Source organism: Miniopterus natalensis, chromosome 13, assembly GCF_054644295.1.
Source record: "Miniopterus natalensis isolate mMinNat1 chromosome 13, mMinNat1.hap1, whole genome shotgun sequence".
Lineage (NCBI taxonomy): Eukaryota > Metazoa > Chordata > Mammalia > Chiroptera > Miniopteridae > Miniopterus > Miniopterus natalensis.
In genome coordinates this window covers 20030139-20051490 of record NC_142093.1, presented here as the reverse complement: position 1 = coordinate 20051490, position 21352 = coordinate 20030139, and the positions used below count along the sequence as shown (strand labels likewise).

General features: G+C 38.5%; 1 protein-coding gene across 3 annotated transcripts in view; it reads right to left on the bottom strand.

Moving 5' to 3' along the window:
• The window catches only part of EML4 (EMAP like 4), a 128096-nt gene that overhangs the window by 6343 nt on the left and 100401 nt on the right, over positions 1–21352 (bottom strand). For all 3 annotated transcript variants that reach the window (XM_087823513.1, XM_087823514.1, XM_016216324.2), the window contains 6 exons: positions 18545–18696; positions 17074–17199; positions 16852–16983; positions 16109–16176; positions 9107–9195; positions 7650–7747 (listed from right to left, as the gene is read on the bottom strand). In XM_087823513.1, coding sequence (XP_087679639.1) covers positions 7650–7747; positions 9107–9195; positions 16109–16176; positions 16852–16983; positions 17074–17199; positions 18545–18696 — 665 coding nt within the window. The remainder of the gene's footprint in view (positions 1–7649; positions 7748–9106; positions 9196–16108; positions 16177–16851; positions 16984–17073; positions 17200–18544; positions 18697–21352) is intronic.

Sequence of the window (21352 nt, the reverse complement as noted above, 5' to 3'; positions counted from 1 at the left end):
AAAACTTCTGCTACATGAGTGAAGGATTTAACCAGATTAGTCATGGCCAAGTACAGTTGTCCAAGAACTATTCATCCTAATGTAGAAGTATATAAAAATTATCTGAATCTCTGTGAAAAGCCTTTAATAGCATTACTTAGAAGATCAAAAGCATTGTATGTATACATAATATTCATGTAATTAACATCTGTGTTGGACACAAAACATATTTAGAAGGCAAATCAATGTTAAGTGTTCTCAAAAGACTCTTGAGTAGGAAAAGCAGCAAAGACCTTGGGGAAGTTACCAATTCATACTGGAAAATAAAGTATTTTTTCCCTGGTATGGATTCCAGCATCTAAATAAAGAAAAGATTAAACGTGGATACTGGGAGTCTATAATGCTACCTTCCCAGACACTACCTCAGTGTCCTTGCCCACCCAACCCACAGGCCATGGAAGGTACACGCCCGGTTACGGGAAATAGCCTCAGACAGCACCCCAAGGCCCGAGACACAGCTGGGCGCGAGACCTAGCACACCTCCCTAGAAAGGAACAGGGGAAGTGCTCTAAGCTGGCACCTTCATTACTGCCATTAAGCAGCTACACGATGTAACGACAATAATAGTGACAAGTGATGAAGCCCAAAATGGTGACTATGGACAAATCAGAAATATTTTAGCTAAATCTTTATCAACTGCACAGAGGATCACCTATGTCAGTGGCTGCAACCCTGGCTGTTTATTAAAAATACCTGGGGAGTTTTTAAAAAAGTACCAAGGCTCAGAGTTAGGGTTTTATTTTACTTAGCAGGTATCCAGGTGTCCCCTCACCTCTACGACAGGGCCGTCCCCTGAAGGCTCTGCAGTGAGGAAAATGTGTGGCTGGGTCGTCTAACGCAGCAGCAACTAGCCACGTAGCTTGAGTGCTCAGAATGTGGCCAGTGCTCCAGGGAGCTGGATGGTATTTAACTTCATACGCAGAAAGTGGTGTTCGTAGCTGCAACGCCAGGTAACGCGGGGAGAGGGCAGTTCATTCCTTCTCTAGTGATTTTAAATACCTCTTTTAGTACCTAGCAAATTTCCACATGAGCAGAGATCTGTTTCTGGATTCTCCTTTCTGTTCCATTAATCTATTTGCCTATTCCCAGCCAACTGTGATAGTTTCGTGGTATGTGGAAAATTTCAGATGAATTTCAGAACTACTTTATCAAACTCATAAATACCATGTTGAAAATCTACAAGCAAGCACATAAAATTTAGAGAATAATTCCCAGAGAAAGATATTTTTATCAAGTCTTTTAATCTAGAAACATGCTGTCTCTATTTTTTTAGTTGTTTGTCTTTCAGCCATGCTTCACTTAGCTTCCTGTGCTTTTCTTGCAACATTTATTTAAGGTTTTTAATGCTCTTGCAAATAGGATTTTTCTCCTCACTGCAGTTTTGATGTGCTTTTGCTGGTTTGAGACAAAGCTGATCTTTAGAGTTAGGCTGCTAGTTGCCTATTTAACCCACAGTCTGCCCTTTCCTTAAGTGCCCAGCAAAGACACTATTTCCCAAGCTCTTCTGCACGTAGGATGGCAGAAGTCCCTGAGTGGGGCTTCCAGGAAAGCTTTCACAGAACTGACAGGAGGAGGAGAGCCTTCTCCCCCTTGCTCTGTTTGTTTCTTTCTGCAAATGGGATGTGATGACTGGAGTCCCAGAAGCGTCTTATTTGAGGGTGATGGAGAGAAAGAAGAACCCTGAGTCCCTGATGGCTTCTTTCAAATGAGAACATATCCCTCATCTGTTTAAGTCACCAGGCACTGCAACAGAATTCCTGTTACAGTGACACTGAATCTTACGGCCTTGTTGAAATACTGCATCGGCTTTATGGATTACTTTCCTGGAGATTTCTAGGTAGACAGTTAAAAAATCTTTTACCCTTCTTTTTTGATGTGTATCTTCAGTTACCAAAATCCTGGTAAAAAGAACACTTATTTTTACCAGCACTTCTTGCCTATCCTAACAGACTTTGTAATACTTTCAACTTTTAGCACATCGCTGCAACTTTGACGCTGCATCTCCTAGGTGAGGGTCTCTGAGCAGCAGTGTCACAGGGCACGCAGGAATCTGGGTCAAACAGAAAGCCACTATGCTGCACTGAGGTGCACAATAAAATAATCTATTCTGTTGCACACAGAATGGAGCCTTCAGGTCAATCAGGACAACTAAACTCTTTCAAAGAAAATACACAACTGTCCATAATTAGAAAAGAATTTTGAACTTTCATAGATTTATAGTAAATTTGTGTTAAAAACACTCCTACGTACAACCCAGGGCTCGAGTTACTGAGAATAATGCTACTGCTACTGCTAATAACACACGACATTTGCTGAGTGCTTTCTGTGCATGGGGCATTAACTTTAAGTTCCTTACACACATTATCAACTCTGAACTTCACAGCAACCTTCACTGAGGCTGCCCACTTAGTAGGTAGAGAAGTTTAGGGGCAGAGTTCAAACCCAGGTCAGGTGGCTCTGGATCAAATTAAACCCCGCACTGAAATCATGCTTCTCTCTCATTTCTGTAACACTGAAGATGAGCAGAAAGAAATGTAAAAGGAGCGTTTAAAAAAAGGAATTTATAAGTAATTAAGGACCTTTTCAGTACATTTTCAAAACAGTACAGGAAAGAAACACTGTACAGGAGGCAATGGAACTAAACCCTAACAATACTCTAACTGCACAAGACTCAGGGGTCTTTGAGAAAACCAACCAGCAGTCTTTAAATTCTATTTAGCTCTAAAATCCTTATGCCATATTAAATTGTACTTGAGAAGGCCAGTAGGTAAAGCAAAATCAGATCCATGTCAGCCCCAGCCCCAAATCCTAGGGCTTTGCAGGAGACAAATTAAAAGGAGCTTCTGAATCCAAAGCCTTTAAAGGATTTCTATAGCAGCAGTTACAAAATCAAACTGCTTACACAGAGAATATATGATACTATCATGAACTCATGAATCCTATAATTTAGTCAAACCACTTTTAAAAATATTTACTAAACACTAAGAAGATGGAAGTTCTCATGGGAAGTGAAATAAAAAAGATCCTTCTAAATTACACGATCTAATATGAGGAACAAAATGCTACAGATGAGGCTGAGGAGTGAGTGTGCGCTGGAGGGAGATGCGGAGCCCGAAGGAGCAGGAAGACAGGGTGCTCCCAGGGCACACGCGGGACGTGAGGGCAGAGACAGGCCACAGGAGAGGAAGTGAGAGGCTGCCACGGAGGAACAGAACTTAGGGATGACTCCACTCACCTCTCTTACCCTCAACTCCTCAGCCAGCCCCGAGGGGCCAGGCTCACAAATTATTTCTTAGATGACCACTGGGGTTCCTTCCACGAGGTGGGCCAGGTTCAGTCACTCACAGTAAACAAACCGATGGGTGTGTTTGTGAGAAGGTATCATTTGCCACGTAACAGCAAGTACAAGAGCAGCTTCAGCAGAAAATATGTCCATTCGCTGGTCTTAGCCCAGATCTTTGAGGCAGCACATCTGAGAACTAATCTGTAAGAAGCAAGCTCTGAGCCATGCTCGACTGTCTTGTTTTTACTGCTTTCTTGGACAATGAAATTCATGCCTTTCCATGGAATCTGTGATCGGCATATTGCTATTTAACAAGCAATGTCTTAATGACTATAATCCAGTGACATAACGAGTGGCTAGACTAAAATACAGGCAGACAGAGCAAGCTAGTTAATGTCCATGGCAGAGAAAAAAGGCTCCTTGTTGGGACACTGGGCTATTTGCAGAAAGGGGTGCAAATGAAGCATCTTCCTCTCCCTGCTGTACTGCTCCAAAATCAGGACACTCCAACAACAGTGCTCTCAGCTAGACTCTACTAGCATATGCTGAGGTTTTCCAGAGTTCCAAGGATTGAACAGACACACATCAAAGTTTTAACTCACCCTGTGCCACTTTCAGAGATTACTTAGCTTATGCATGTACTTATACAGTAAGGTATCTGTATTAATGGAGACTGGCTTGCTCAGAGGGGTCAGGACACAAAAGAAAGGACTGTGATAAATGAGTTCCTGCTACAGTTGCCTCACTTTTATTTATTCACCAAATGGCACTGACAAGATAACACTCTTTTCTGCCCTTTACATGCTAAAAAATTTATGATTCTAAATGAGATTAGACATTTCTAAAGAATACCGAGAAGAGGGAATACACAATAAATCTCCAAATTTGAGTTTATGCTAAGTTTTTCTAAACACTGAAATGTTCAGTGGGTAAGGATAACTTCAGGGAGATGATGAAAGATATCTGGGGTCAGTGGAAAATGGAAATAAATTTCAATGAATGGAAGAGCAAGTTTTGTTTGTTTATGGAAACTACAATTGGATGTTCCCCTCAAATCTCCGAAGAGTTAAACTTTAGAATTAACATAAAATAAATCAAATCAGAAAAAGGGCAAAGAGTCATAATAGCTTCAAGGCAGCAAATCTAGAGCACAACCTGACTGTACGTGTGCCTCCATCTGAAGGCGTTATTCAGGTGGAGGTACAGGTGTGGTGGTCTGCAGAGGAAAAGGAGCCACAGAGGCAGTGTGGCCATACCCACCTGATGCCCAGAGCAGAGGGAATGGGACCGAGACCAGCCCCAGGGGCAGCTCTCATCCTGCTGTGGATTTAGGTGCTGAGCTCACTCTTGATTAAACTCTGACTTCATATGCACTTTCTTGCTTAAAGGGAAGTGCTGGCTAGAAGATCCTCACGTCCCATCCCCTTGGCACTTATGCATCTTACTTTAAATGAATAAACTGGCACTCTAACTATCACTCGGTGTCCCGAGGCTTGCTTACAGAGAGAAAATCTGGTTGACCAGAGGAAACTAAGATTCAGTCCCTTGCCAGTTACAGTTCCTGTTATAAACTGATATTTTAAAAACCAGTTTTGGAGAACTTGGATGATATAAGTCAACCTTTCTAAAATGGATCTTGTCTTGTTTCTTAGCTCATGAGACTTTGAGCAAGGCCTTGGCCTGTAATGACCTCATCAAGAACACCACTGATTGGCCTGCACTCCTTTCCATGCTTGGGTGCCAGTCATCTTCTCAACTGACATTCCACAGAAAGTGATGCGTGAAGAGGGACAAGCTCCAACTGCCTGGTTACAATTTATTAGAGGGACATTTTCTGAAGTTCTAAATATACTTCTGCAGCTACAGTGGTCTCTTAAATACTGACTTGTAACAGGAAAATATTGGAAAGAAAACAGAAAACAGCGTTTGTACTTGGAACTCTGAGAGTAGTTCCAGTAGCCATATTTTAACAAAAACCTAATCTCTGCAACAATCCTATAAAGTAGGAACTATTAAAACCTCCAATTTTAAGATAATGATATTAAGACTCAGAGAAGTTAATTAACTTTCCTAAAGTCGTAAATTAGTAAGTGGCAGAGCCAGCATTAGCTCAGTTCTGTCTGTCTTATATCACAGCAGACAACAGATAAAAGAAGTGAATATGAAACATAGACCAGCTGGTGGAAGCAGACAGCAAGGAGAACTGACAGCTGGAAGCAAACACAAAACAGGAGATAATTAGAAAAGTGGAGTAACTGAACCTTTCATTATAGCCTCAAACAGTACTACAAACTTTAATAGTTCCTACGGATATAATACTTTCAAATGTTCAAAAGATAAACGCTGCCTAATCAGAGAAGGCCAAGTCTCATACAGTTGAAAAACTTGCCATTTCTCAACACTTCCAAGGTCATTCTTGTCATGATCCAGTGTCACACACTGCTGTTTCCTTTCTGAATCAGTTGTACTGGAAGAGCACAGTCCAATAATATACATATTGAAAGATCTAGGCATTATTGTACATTAGAAAGTTTGCTCCACTAACATGAAAACAGGGGTTCAGGTCCCAGATCTGCCACTATATCAAGATGTGACCAAGGATGAGTCCTTTATCTTCTCTGAAACAGTCTCTGTCCATAAAATGAGGGCTGAGCTGAGTGCGTGCTACCTGTAAAATGTTATGATACCACAAGATTATGTTTGATACATTCAGTTTATTAAAGACAGAGACTTTATAAAAAGGTTGAGGTAAAAATGAATGAAGGTGAACTTCAGTAACCTGAAAATTCCTTTCAGTGGAACATTTCATTTAATTATGTTGCGCAATAAGGCATTAGTGTATTATTCCCTATCACAAATATTAAAGTAATAAATGGACTAAAAGATGGATTTAAATAAAATAGATAATGATTTATAATTGCTGTCAAGGCAAACACAAATATTTTGAATAAATTCTAAAACGTTGAGGTTGCTTGTAAACCAGTTTATAAGTTGGTTTTAGCACATGGTACAAAATATGCAAAAAAATAAGTTTCTTCTTCAAATAGTAAATGGCCTGGGTTTTGCTTATTAATAAAAGAAAAACTAATTATTTTAGTTAATCCCCTGAAACTATTTTGTGATAAAGGCTGTTAAAGAATCTGTGCCAATAACCACTAACTCATTGTGTGATTTGCTAATCCTAAATTAATCTCCTGACACCATACACATCAAGTTACCTCACTTTCTACAAAAGTAATAGTTAACGTATACTGAGTACTTATTATGTGCCAAGCACTATTCTGAGTATTTTATATGCATTAACTCGTTTAGTCCAGTAAGGCAGAAACTGTTATCTTCACCTTACAGATGAAAAGGCAGAGGCAGAGGGCTAAGCAGCCTGCCCAAGGCCGCCCCAGCTTGTACACGGTGAAGTCAGAATTCAGGTCTGTAGCCTGATCCCGAGCCTGTGCCCTTGACCAGTCTGCTGGACTAGTTGTCTTTCTCATCACGTCCTCAGCTCAAATGTACACTTTTTCAGGACAAGGAACACATCCTGCACAATTCCTAGTGCCTAGAACATTTCTCTAGTTAGCAGAGCGCCTGCCATAAGGTCAGTACCCAGTATATTTACAGAATTGAATCTAATCTTCATCTTAAAGTGATAACCTTGTCAATCTGAAATGGCAACAAATTAAAGAAAATACGTTTGTTAATTCTCTCTCTCTTTTTTAAAAAAATATATCTTTATTGATTTCAGAGAGGGGAAAGGAGAGGGAGAGAGAGACAGAAACATCAATGATGAGAGTCATTGATCAAGCCTGCAACCCGGGCATGTGCCCTGACCAGGAATTGAGCCCCGATCGCCTGGATCCTAGGTCGACGCTCAACCGCTGACACACGCCTGGCTGGGCTGTTAATTCTCTTAATGCAGACAAATATCTATATAAATTATTTAGTGGCAAAGAGGTGATACAGAAAACTGCAGGGTGAAGGTGGGCAGGACATGGGACTCCGGGATTAAAACTGAGTGACCCTTTCAATTCTGACTCACTCCATTTTGAAAATGTTATTCTAAGGGTTTCTTATCAAAATAGATTTAAGAAACCACCTTAAAAATAGAGAGAGACAAATAATAAACTCCCATCGAAAGAAGAAAGCTTTCTAGAGTACCCAGGGAATTGCAATATTCTGCTGTCAGGCAATCTTAGTTTTCAAAGATAGAGATTAAAGGTTAAAGCAGCTGAGGGCAGAAAACAACAGATACATCAATATAAACATGCAACTCTCTTTTTAACACAAGTAAAATTTCCAACAGTTTCACAACTTATTTTACTTCACTACTTACAGTGCACTTTCCATATCTGCTATATTTTCTTCCATTTTCTGAGACTACATAGAGGTAAATAAAGTTGTCGTGGGATCCTACAGCCAGGAAGGTGCCATCTAGAGTGAAGTGGGAAAGAGTGTTGACTAGAGAAATACACTGACAGATTAATTTACTGCCATTTTACTGGGTCTATACCAACTGTTGTTTTACAAATGTTGTTCAATCTCATCAATTTAACTGTTATTTGGTGTCTGATGAATGAATCCTCGCATCACTAAACACACTTGGAAAATAAATGTTCATCTAGGCTAGTGCATGATCCTTTCCTGGAGACACTCCCAGGCTCTGGAGTCTACACCCTCATCTCTTAGTTAGTGACAATCTGGCCCCAGGGAGGTTGACCTGCTTTTATGGGTCTAAGTCACAGTATTCATACGGCAAGCTGAGCGTAAAATTGCTCATTTCAGCTGAGCACATATGACCTCTCCAAATACAAGGTTGGCTCTTTTGGGAGGGACCATGTTCTCTTCTTTATGGTCTCCTCTATTGCACTTACCACATAGCAGTTGGTTGGTAAGTCCAACTGATCCTTGAATTTTAATTGCTACGTTTACAGTAGTTATTTGTTACTACAGTACTGAAAAAAGCCAATCCAAATCAGAAAACCTTTTGTGCTTCAACTCTTGCCAGGCTTACAGATCTAAGCAAATTTTTTCCTTCCTTTTTCAACTTAGAGACTAGTATTCACTGCTTCCTATGAAACGACTTACAAGTAATCGAAATGACCCTTTGGACCCCACACTGATCGAACAACTACTGGAATATATTTTTGAATATGTGTGAATGTCACTCCTAACTCCAGGGAAGAATAATATCAAAATCATAATAATAAGGGGAAAAGGAAACTGGAATATTATGGAAACTTAACTTTTTGAATAAAGTACAAAGAATTATTCAAACAAGGCTAACCAAATTTATCAAATTGTTGAGTTGCTGAGTATTTTATCTAATTAACAAACAATCATTACTATGTATCCAGTAACAATGCAACTAGATTTTAAAGAACTTGAAGGGCCTATAAAATTTGTGTATTTTAAATATTACTATAGTTTCTTCTCTTATACACAAAGAAAAGGTTGCTAAATAGATGTAACAGTCAGCCTACTACCTGTTCAAAATTCTAAGTATATGTGTAGTTCCAAACAAAGGGGTGGGACGCTGACTGCACAGTTTTCTGTTTTCATTTGCAAATGAGTTGTAACAACAGTTCATTATAAATTTGTGTTTGCTTGATGATTTAGAATGTTGTTTACTTTAGCAGTTTCCTGTAGCAGAATTTAATCTGATATTGGGGGAAACATATTCAATACTTAACTCTAGAGAGTAGAGAAAAAAGTAGTCTGCTTTATTGGAAGTGAAAATAAGCAGTTACAGAGAAATGCTGTGAGTGCCAGGGTGGGGGTAAATCTACTTACCTAGTGAGTAGCGCATCACAGAGAGCTGTTCATTCCCGTCTGTGTGGATAGAAACTAGATCTCTGGTTTCTGCATCCAGAACAAACCACCTGTTAAGAAGTAAAAATCAGTAATTTTCAGATATCAGCATTTATAGAAAAAAATGGTTCCTGACCTTTTCTCCCTTAAATTAAGAAATTTTAATAATGCCCTTAAGTATGACCTGTTTCCCTCTTCTAATAAAGGATGAATTCATTTTGCAAAATGCTGCTAGATACAATGTAAATATAATTATACGGGCCTAGGCATGCTCATTTCTATTTAGGTATTCACTGAATGCCAATAGTGTTTCTTTGCTAGGCACTGTCCAAATAGAAAAAGAAGACAGGATCAGTGTTCTTGAAGGTTATGCTAGAGGTGGAGAAAAACAAATGAGCTAATTAAAACAATTAAGTGTAGTAGGGGAATTCTCAAGAGGAAAATGAATGGTAGCAGACACAGAAAAAGCTCTAGGGAGGATGGGTTGGCAAGATATGGGTAGAGCTAAACCCCGAGGGAAGTTCAGGCAGAAGTGAAAGCTGCATAGCTGTGGAGGTGGGAGGGAACACGCACAGTGTGAGGGTGGGAGGGAAAAGCGGCGGGCCATTCATTTGGTATGATTTCAAAGGAACCAGCAGGGGGCACTCTGCCTCTCTAATACCTCCAACACTTGCCCAGGGAAGCCAAATTTGAGACACTTTTTCATTCACATTTATAGGAAACGCTGAAATGTAAAAGCATCTTGAGAGGTAAAACAATGACTTAAATCCAACTGCATAATAAATGACTCTTATCAGACCTTTTTCTAAGAGCACTTGCAGGAAGAAATGGTGTTTCAGAAGAGCATGGAGAGATAGAAGATACAAAGAAAAGTCTGGGAACTAAGGATGGACGACCAAAGACTGGGTGAGAGGAGGCAGGTTACAGATAGTACACAGAGCTGGTTGGAGGAGTTTAGAGTTGAGCACTGCCTGGCTCAGATCAGGCACTAAAAAATATTTGTAAAAATGAATGAATGAAATGTCTTGAACATGACAAACCCAAATTGTAGCGAGAATTATTGAGTAGTAAGTGCAGTGTGCAGGAAGAAATGGTTGGGGTGGAGAAAGTGGGAGAAGACTAGAAAAATAAAATCGCTATGTTAATCTCATGTAACAGGACGGGACAAGAGCAGCAAGTTTTGTTTTTAATTTTTCAGATGGGAAAAAAATCCACCACTAAAATAAGCCAGGAACAGAAACCATAATGAACAGTTCTTTTCAATTTTGAAGCCAATTATATAACTCATATCTGGAAAGAGATAATTTCTCTTTCAGATTTAAATAAATACTATTTATGAGAGGAAAGTGCTTTAAAGAATTTATAAAAAAACAACACCCATGTTTAGTGATGTTGTTTCATATGCCTTAGTGTATTCAAGGTAGGAAATGAAAGACTAAAAGATCCCAACAGTTTACCTATCAATGGAATTCCTCTCTAAACACGTTCATGAATGAACTTTAGTAACTTGTGAACTATGGGCTGAAACTTCTAGGTAGCTAACCTAATTCATAAATTCTGTCTTCTATCCAGGTGACAGAAATAGCTTCTGTTTGTGAATACCTGAGTTTAAAAGCAGAAAGCTGGGTACTTTGAAGCCTATGCTGCATGTTTACTGATCATTTCCATTTCAAAAGGTACATAAAAAACATACTTTATTGCAACTGGACAGTAGCCATAGATTACAGGTTTCTTCTGAGAATGTATTTAATTAATCAACTTTATGACTTCCACTGTGATGCTCCTCTAAGACAAGAAGTGCCAAAAGCTGATGCCAAGTGACCTGCCCTCTCAGAGTAAGGGAACAAAAGATTCCACCTCACGTTAAACAGACCCACTAAAGAACAACGAGAAACAGCCAACACTCCGCAGGTGTCAGGTTTCAAGTTTTTAACCAATTTATGGAAACTTTACCTACCTTCTTACGCATTCAAAAATGATCACTTTTTATTTTGGAGAAGCCCCAACTGATACTGTTTTAAGACTATTTCCAGGTCAGCTTAATCTTCCTAGGAAAACTGCAAACAATTTTATCCTTTTGAAAACTCCCTTAAAAAGTAAGAAAAATCCTAGAATGTCTCATTGGTATAACATGTAGAAAATGAAAACTCCAAGCCACTTACTAGTTAGGGATGGTAGCTATTAAAAACAAACAAACAAAAAAACCAAAAAAACCTCTGCCGGGGGTGGAGGTGGAAGGGGCCGATGGGGGTAAAAAAGGGGACATCAGTAATATTTTCAATAAAGGTAAATTTAAACAAACAAACAAACAAACAAACACAACCTCTATCTACCTTTTCTATTTTTTAAAAAAATATTGATTTCAGAGAGAGGAAAAGAGAGGGAGAGAGAAATAGCAACGATGAGAGTCATTGGCTGCCTCCTGCGTGCCCCCTACTGGGGATGGAGCATGTGCCCTGACCAGAATGGAACCCTGACATCCAGGTTCATAGGTCGACACTCAACCACTGAGACACACCAGCCTGGCCTTTTCTATTTCTTTAATCACATATAAGAGATTAATTCTTCTACTTTTGGTAAGTAATTTTTAGTAATAATCCAGTAACTGTTATTGAAAGTAAACTACTTCCATATGGACCCCTAGAAATAATTTTAAAGCTCCCACTCTTTTCACTGCATGAATTATGTCCCACCTTCAGAAAGAGTTTCTGGGCTCAGGACCTCTGTCCCTAATAAAGGTATGGAGAGGACAACAAATCCTCTAGGCAAAGGGAATTTCCTAGAAACAAATACTCAAGTTTTCACTGTGTTGAATTTATTCTTATTCTAGTCTAGAGTATGAACACTGGCACCAAGCTTCTGCTTTAAGGTAATCTGGAATCACTATGGCTTAAAGGACCTAATGGATCTTTCTAAATGTAACTGCTCAGCACAGAGATGGGAAATCTCCAGTCACATATTTAAACTAACCTGACTTCTTTGTTGTTGCTAATCCTAACCCGAAGATATTTTTTCCATTGAATTTTTTAGAGAGAGTGGGGGAGGGGGAGAGAAACTTGTGAGTCAAAAAACGTAGTACCATCATTTATCTTTATCCTTTCTAAAGACACTACTCATTTCTTTAGTGACAAAAAAAAAAAAAAAGAGAAAAAGAATCAGAGTTAGAGCTGGAAAGGATCATACTTTAACTACCCCCCCACCCCTGCTTCTTTATGAGCTTATACTTAGAAGAATAGGAACGTGGCTTTTATAATCAGAAGAACATAAAGTCAAAAGCGGGAAGAATAGCCCATTTCAACCTTCTTATTTTACAAATAAGAACACTGAAATCCTACGGAGATTCATGCTGACAGAGTTCAAAGACACTGTGCACCCTGGGAAGTGAGCTCAGGAGTCCCCATGGGCCACGTTAAGTAACACCAAATTACAGGGAAGAAAAGCTGCGCTTTTCTAATTAGAAGTCTTCTCTCTTAATTATGTCAAAGAAGAAAGTCTCAGCTAGTGCTAATATGACTCTGACATCTCCCTTTTGAGCAGAAGCAGCATTTCTTATGCTTAGAGCCTTCACAGTCAACAGCATCTGGCTAAAATTTGGTAACAGCACTTTAGCTACATCGCCGGTTGCCAAGGCACAGTCTTCATCAAAACAGATACATTCAGCTGGATTGTCTCTCTAGGTCTAGGGTCCTGCGATTCCACCTCAAAAACTTAATTACATTCTTTACCTACCCATGTGCCAGGCTCACTGTCTCAAGCCTGCTTCCTTATCAAAGTTGTCTCTGTCACTGGAGACCAGAAGCTTTGGGGTCCTCTTTGAAGTCACCCCTCTTAGTCTGCCCGCTCCCTTTCTGTCCCTTATGTTATATACAGTACGTTCCACATGGCGACTCCATCCTGTAAATCCCTTTCTTTGAAACAATTTCCGACTTTAACCTTTGCTTTTTTTTCTTCCTATCTTCAAGTCTACCAATTTCTCTAAGTCTGTGTGTTTCACCTCCCTTTACCAGCCAATAAAATAACTATGACAAAAATTCCCTCCTTAAATACTGTCTGTCAATTTGGAAATAGAACTAGGTCCAACCAACACTAGAGTAAAGTTCTGTGTAAACTTCTTGAAGAATTTTGTCTGAGTTGATACAAAGCTGCCGTCCTGATGGGATGGTAAGTGTATCTGGTTTCTCTGAGGTCTGGAGGTGGTATAAAGATTAAGTAAGTGCCTTTTGAGAAACTGGTTTCAAAAAACAGGAAGGGGAAGGGGAAGGGGAAGGATAATTGGGGTCTTGGAAAAATCAAATAGAATGTATTTTTACCAATAATTCAAAGATTACAAACTTTCAAGTTAATAACAGTTCAGGTTAACATGTATTGTAAGCCTTATGAGGAATTTAAATTGCCATCAAGAAACGCTAATTTTAAAAAATGAGAATGTTGTATTTGAAAATTATGTGTAGCACATCTAGGTGTAATTTATTAAGTGGTTTATTGTCATTGGTTTAATAAATCTAATATTTTGGTAACTAAGGATTATAATTACTAGCACATATGGATTTTATCCATTTGTATGCTTTAAATCTTCATCTACATTTAGGAGATATTAGCCTTATTGAAATCCTTAGTGCCAGTGTTACCCAGATATCAAAACTAGACAAACCCATCAAAAGATATAACTACAGACCAATCTCTCTTATGAATATAGATGCAAAAATCTTCACCAAAATGCTAACAAACTGAACCTAGCAATACTATATAAAGAGAATTATACACCATGAACAAGTCGGGTTTTTCTCAGGAATACAAGGTTGATTTCACATCTGAAAAGCAATTAACATAATACTTTACACTAATAAAGGACAGAAACCATGCTACCTCAATAGGCCAGAAAAGGCATTTGACAAAGCCCAACACCCTTGTTAATAATGACTTCACAGCTACATAAATGTTAAAAAGTAATTTCAGTGAGTTTCAATCAGATCAGTTATTCCTTAAAAATGGGGGCCCTGTATGTATGTGTATGTACTGTACACACACATGCCTCCATCCATCTAATCAAGTGGTGTCTCTCTCTCTCTCTTTAATCCTTACCCGAGGATATTTTCTCTACTGCTTCTCAGAGCGAATGGAAGGGGGAGAGAGAGAGAAATGGAAACATTCATGTGAGAGAGACATCGATTGGTTGCCCGCTTGCATGCCAACCAGGGCCGGGGAGCTATGTGCCCTTGGCCAGAATTGAACCCAGAACCCTTCATTCAGTCCAAGAGCTGACGCTCTAACCACTGAGCAAACCGGCCAGGGCTCAAGTGATGTGTCTTAATGATTCAAATCCTTACAGCCCTTACACTCCACTCAATGTTAAATTCCTTCAAATACACAGTAAATACTTTCAAAATATGTCAGCCAGTGATTTAACCTTCAAATATAAATACTCCTTATAATATTTCTAAGTAATGCTACAAACCCTATAAGCACATCTCAAAGTGTACTGGTGGAGCAGTGGAAAGAGACAAGCTTTGGAACCATAAAGAACTCGACTTCAAATCCAAGCTCAATTACAAGTGACTGAAACTCTATGGGTTTTGGTTTCCTGTCTGTGTAATGGAGAAATAAACAAATATTCTGTTGTACTCTTGTGAAGATTTAAAGTAAAAGATAAAAAAAATTTAGTACAAGGTCTGTCATCAGATACTGGATAAATGGTAACTCTTATTAATTCACTGAATTTAGCATTTGTGATATCTGTTCAGCTGCTCAAAAAACAGATCTGAAGTTAATTCCTTCATGGGTTTTCTGAAAATCAGTTCAGTACTATAGCTCAGGTAGTTTCTCATGTACTCAAGGCTAATTTTTTGGGCATAACAGAAAATTTCCTACAAAGTGACCTGCCATACATACACATCTGTCTATTTAGTGCAAGTCTAAAGCAATAATCTAGTACTGACATGTAATTTGGAGAAATCTGAGTTAGTAAAGCCATCTATACTTGCAAGTTTTCACTAGTAACTCCCCAAGGAGTCTAATTCTAAAATTCAATTATTTTAGAACCACTCAAATACCATCTCTAGTTACATATCCACATTTCAAAGTTTATCTTTACTTTAATGACCTGTTTTTCCATGATTCTGAAATCCTTTTAGCACTGTATCTGAGAAGGAATTTTAACGTTTTGCCTTTCCAAAGGTGTTAATTTGTATCCAAAAACCAAAGGGAAAACTTGCTACAAAAAAACAAAACAAAACAACAACAAAAAACCCTTAATGAGTAAATTTAGTTAGAATTAAATGAACTGGCTCATTTGAAATATTTGTCATGTAAACAGAAATATTTATATAAGTGTGTTCATAATAGCTTCACCTCATCAGGAATCTGCATTCCACATTTTCTATAGGTTTAACTTTTGGAAATTGACTTTCTCCTCTGCCTCTTAAAAAGAAATTAATTTACTTGCAACGAGGGCTACATACTAGCAGAGGCAATAAAAGGGACTAAAGAGTATACGGATCATAAGCATACGCTACTTAATAAGCCTGGGAAGGTAACATACAGGTCTGCAAAGACAAGTATTAATAACAATTTCAGGAAATACAGCTTCATCGCCTATCTGTGTAGCATTCAGAAAGACACAGCACAAACAGCTTCTATGCGCAATCCCCCCAGCTCCTAAAATTTTCTAACTTAGTTATAATGTTCATTTTTTAATTCTGCCTCCACCCCGACACAAACTATAATGTGGGTTGCACAAGGGCAAGGATTTCTGTTTTGCACTCTTACATAGCCTAAACACCCACAACAGTGTCCAACCAAGAGCAGGTGCTCAATAAATAATTACTAATGATTGAATGTGTATATGTAACAGATAAGAGCAACAAGCATATTAGTGTGCCACTTAAAAGATCAATTCTCTAGATCAGATTGACAACATTCCTGAACAATGGTTAAACATCCCACCACTTTAAATTACTCAGCTCACATTTCCCTTAAAGACCCTACCTGCCTGAGTGCGTTCCTATGGCCACCACTGTGCCACTTGGATGAAAATCTGCACAGTGTCCTGGTTCCTAGAAGAGAGACAGACAGCTGTTGGGGAGTACATGAGAAAGTCTCCCTAGATCTACAGGAATAGTGGCAAAAACATATTTAAAAATAACTCGTTTCATATAAAGATGGAATTCCAATTAACTTCCTCATAGCCACTTTGATATGAGAGGAAAAGAATTTCAGAGCAGGAAGGGATGTGCTGGCAGAGTGGCGAGGGGAAAGGACAACCAGCTTGTGGCCAGGCAATAGAATAATAATAGGATAACAAACATTTGTACAGTTCTTCAGAGTCTGCAGAGAACATGTATACACCTTTTGGGCTAGAAAAGGTGGGTATCTCGGTGGGGTAGGGAGAAAATACAGCAAGAGACTAACTCAAAAAGAAGACAGAGTCTGTTACTGAGCAGCACTTACTGAATCCAACTGCAACACCACCAGAGGCCCAAACGTTTCTGTAACAATGCTCCATAAATATGTGAAATCTTTTATTTACTACTGAAACTGATGGAAAATTGAGCTTTTGCACTCCTATTTTGCTTTTTCAGACTAGTTCATGTTATACTTGTGACTAAACACCCTCCCCTTTGCTAAATGCTTTGTTTTAACCAAAGCTGAGTCCTTTCTCCTTTGCTGCTCTCAACTGCTAGTCTGGGGAGTTTCTGTGTGGAGATTATAATCACATTTGCTTTACTCACATCTACGAGCCTGGTCCATTCCAGCCTGTGTTCCACTGAGTTCCACATGCACACCTGTCTATCCTGAGCACATGTCAAGAGCAAGTCTTTGAAGGGATGTGTGGCAAGACCCCAAAGCTCATCTGTATGACCCTGAAAATGAAATATACCTATTGTTATATTAAAAGAAACACAGGGTACCATCAAAAATATTCATTTAATGGTTAAAATCATAGAGTTTACCTGGACTTCTATTTGGAAGCCATCATTAAATGTTCCCCGTAAAATAAAATTTCGTGATGTGCCAACTAAAAATTGATCTGCCTTTCCTTCTGCTACAGCTCTGATTGTTCCATACTGATCAGGAACCTAAAAAAAAAAAATTTGTAATGTCACCATACACATACTAACATGCACTAATTACTACCGGAAGTAGTAATTTACAGCTGAAAGCAATGAAGGGGTAATAAGTGACAGAATTCCAAATTTGAAAGTAATATGGTAATCTGATGCTAATTATTTATTCAATTACATTTTATTACACAGAAATTATAATGTATTATTGTTAACACTCTTTGTTTCAGTTCATTTTAAATTTATATTTTGTATGATTTTAGGAGTTAAGGGTCAGGAGGAGAGGAAAAAAGAGTGAGTTCTATTGGATCACATGAAGCATGAGCTGGTTTCATTACTAGTTGTGTCATTCTGGGTAAGTCATTTAGCCTAAGACAAATGTCTTCATATGTAACATGGGGATAACAATAATACAGGCCCTACTTACTCTGTAAACTAAACAGTGATATATTATAAATCTCATTTAATCCACTACATGATAAACTCTCAGTGAATGTTATATTAATATAACAAGCCCAAAGAATGACTTTCTGAAATAATCCATTCTTTCTTCTTTATGAAGATCCAAAATTACCCCTAAAAGCACCAGGAACTGAATTCTAAAAGTAATCCAAATTTATGTTAGAAATGGCAAGGGGAGGGTAAACCAGATGGTATAGCTTTTGACTAGAGAGGGTATGAGTTGTATGTGAAGAAAAGAAACAGCATGAACTTAAGGTTGAGATAAAGCAATTCTTTCTTATCTTCTTGGAAATAAAACCCAAGAGCAGTACTATTAGGACCCTCTTTTTTAGAGATTTTGTCTGGAAAACATGTTACGTGTAGAAAATACTGAGCGTAAGTTCAAAATTTAAGTCACCAAAGAAGAGAAGCAATATTAAACTCTGCCTTTGCTTTGAGAATTATTGATCTAAAACACAATTCTTAACTGTTTTACTTCCCGAGACCGCAACTCAATTAGCACACTTTCACTGCACACACAATGCCTGCCAGGTTTTATGGATACACTCGGGTCCACGCCACGAAGCAGACACACACACAGAAAATGAGCTACTATCATTAAGCTCACTGTTGAAATGATTACTTTCAAGTTTTAATATTAAATTGGTCATTTTGTATACCCTGGTTATATTCTGGATCACTAAAGAAAAATTAATCTCAGAAATAAACAATTATTCTGCCCAATCTTTTTTTTATTCTTTCAAATTATTTTGTGTAATGATTGGTCTCTTTTTCTTTTTGAGAAAATGAAATGACAAGGGCATGCACCAATTTCCCAGAAAGTGTGTTCTCTTAACGTGGGACAGAAGACATGAGCTCAGAGGAATTAGCACCATGATTTTTATGTTCCCATACTTACCTCGATTTCTCTTTCAGGATTCAGATCATGATCCCACAGGATTACTTTTCTGTCTTTTCCTCCTCCGGTTAATAACATCCCATTTCTCATCTGACAGAGTGTGAACACACTGCCATCATGGGCTTTGATTTGTCTGCTGATTTGATAAACTCCTAATACGATGAGGAAAATAAAAACAGTAGTGATATGTTTTCCCTCAAACTTGAGTGGCTTTCTGGAAGAAAACCTGAGCAGAACTACAGACGTTCTTTGACTTAAGATGGGGCTGCATCCCGAGAAGCCCACTGTAAGTAGAAAACGCATTTAATATACCTAACCTACCAAACATCATAGCTCAGCCTAGTAGGTTTCTACTGAAATGCGTGTTGTTTTTGCACCATTGTAAAGTTGAAAAAACTGTAAGTCAAACCATAATAAATTGGGGACCATTTGTATAGAGTGAATACTCGAAGTACCTATAACTCAACAACCAAAACCCTGTTTTCAGCAAGTTGTGCAAGGCTGGTAGTGAGGCTTAATACAATCTTTTGCATTCATATCCATATTTAGTTACTCTGAAAATATTTCAAAATACATTCTTACAAAAGGGTAAACTAAAGTAGCGATAATTCCATAGAAAACAGGGGATACCCAGAACTTTACAATCTCTTAGGATCATCTTATATGGATGGTAGTTAGGGTAGTATTGCTTTTCTGATTTTAGAGCTGAGGACACAGAGGTATAGAAGCAGCTTAACAATACCACATAGTTAGCCAGTGACAAAGCTGTGACTAGGGCTCCAGTCTCTTCACTCAATGTTCCCTGAAGTTTGCAAAAAACCTTTCATTTCCTGCTGAAGTAACAGTCATAGTATTTAACATTTAGCAACCACTGTTGACCTACCTGCTCTGCTCATAGCACTTCACAAGTACCCAGGGAGGGACAAGGCAGGTACATAAAAAATATTGTAAGTGAAGTCTATGTGGACATTACACACACACACACACACACACACAGACACACACACAGACACACACACAGACACACACACACACACACACACACACACACGGCAAGGATAAAATCTCAGTGCTCACACCTTTTTCTTTGGTATTTTTCATGTTTTTCTCAGAGAAGCTCTTTATCTGGCTAGTGAGACTGGTAGAGCAAGAGTAAAGATTGTGGAAGACAGTTATTTTGCAGAATTAATTACCAGGTTCAAAATGGGAAGGTAGGGCCTTGTTTAAATTTGGTCAAAGTCAGTCAATAAATAGACCTTAGATCCTTTAGAAAAATAAAAAAGTTACAAATTTAAAAATTGTTCAGTGGGAGAAATGGGTGAAGGTGGTCAAAGGATACATACTTCCAGTTATAAGATAAATAAGGTCTGGGAATTTAATGACCACAGTAAACAATACTGTATTGTATATTTGAAAGTTGCTGAGACAGCAGATCTTAAAAGTTCTCATCACAGGAGAAATGCTATAGCTGACACTAAAAATTACTCAGCGTGAGGGTGCAGATACTTAATAGATGGGTATGTCTGGCAGAGAAAGGGCTTGACTGGGAGTAAAGGTTGCTTGACTGAGCAGAGTAAAAGCAGAACTCCAACAAACCTGCTATTAAGGTCAACTGCTTCAGCTTATAACAACAGTCATCACTTAAAAACACTTTGAAACACTGAACAATTGTGTTCAAGTGGGAGAGCCAAACAATTACCTATAATGTGTGACCAAAAGGGAAAGGACATCTGAGACATGTACATTTTCTGAGAGTATTGTTGGCTTTATTTGAGCATTTAAAAGGGTGGGTGGGGGAGGGGTGGTTATTTTCTCATGTGTGGTTAAATTAACAAGAGTCGTCTTAAAGCACCATGTGAGAAATGGCAAAAAGCAGAGGTGTGGGACAGATCTCCATCAGAACGTAGAGAAATGAAATACAGTTTTTCTATTTTTAATTCAGTTTTCCATATCTTTAAACATGACAAAAACCTTGTTAAACACTTCAAGATCTTCCTAGAATGATGGAATGTTACAAAATAGAAAACAAAACTGAAGAACAAATGCTTCATCGAGCCTGTATGTCTGACATTCCAATTCAAGCCAAATAATGTCTGAAATACCGGCCAAGAAAAATACTTATCCTTGAATTAAAAAACCTATTGTACCTCCAAGCGTAATCACTGCCACATCTATTCAAGCCTAACTGCAAATCCCCTCTTTTCTCTAATCTCTAACAGAACAAATCTCCCATAAAAAGCAAGTTTACCTTGACCACTGAATAAGGATGTTTGGAGGGCTTTCTGTGCCTGTTTAACTATAGAATCAAATATCAGTGGGACTTTGAAATTTATGTCATGTTCTTAGCAACTCGGCAAATGGGCCCATGTTGATTACTTGGAGAACAGGCAAAATAGTGATATGCTGCCTTGGCTGGTGCTACTCAGTGGTTATAGTGTCGGCCTATGCACGGAAGGGTCGTGGGTTCGATTCCTGGTCAAGGGCACACACCAGGGTTCCAAGTTCAATCCCTGGCCCGACAGGTGCTCGTACGGGAGGCAACCAATCAATGTGTCTCTCTCACATCGATGTCTCTGTCTCTCTCCCTCCCTCCTCACATCCCTCCTTGCCACTCTCTAAAAATCAATGGAAAAAATATCCTTGGGTGAGGACTGATTAACAAACAAACAAAATGGTGGTGTGTTACTTAGTTCCTAAAAGGAACTTAGATTTAAGAACAATGAACATTTTAATGGTGGTGTAGATACAATTAACTTCCCCTCTCCCACTTAGGAATTATGAATTACTTCATATAAAAAAAATTGAACT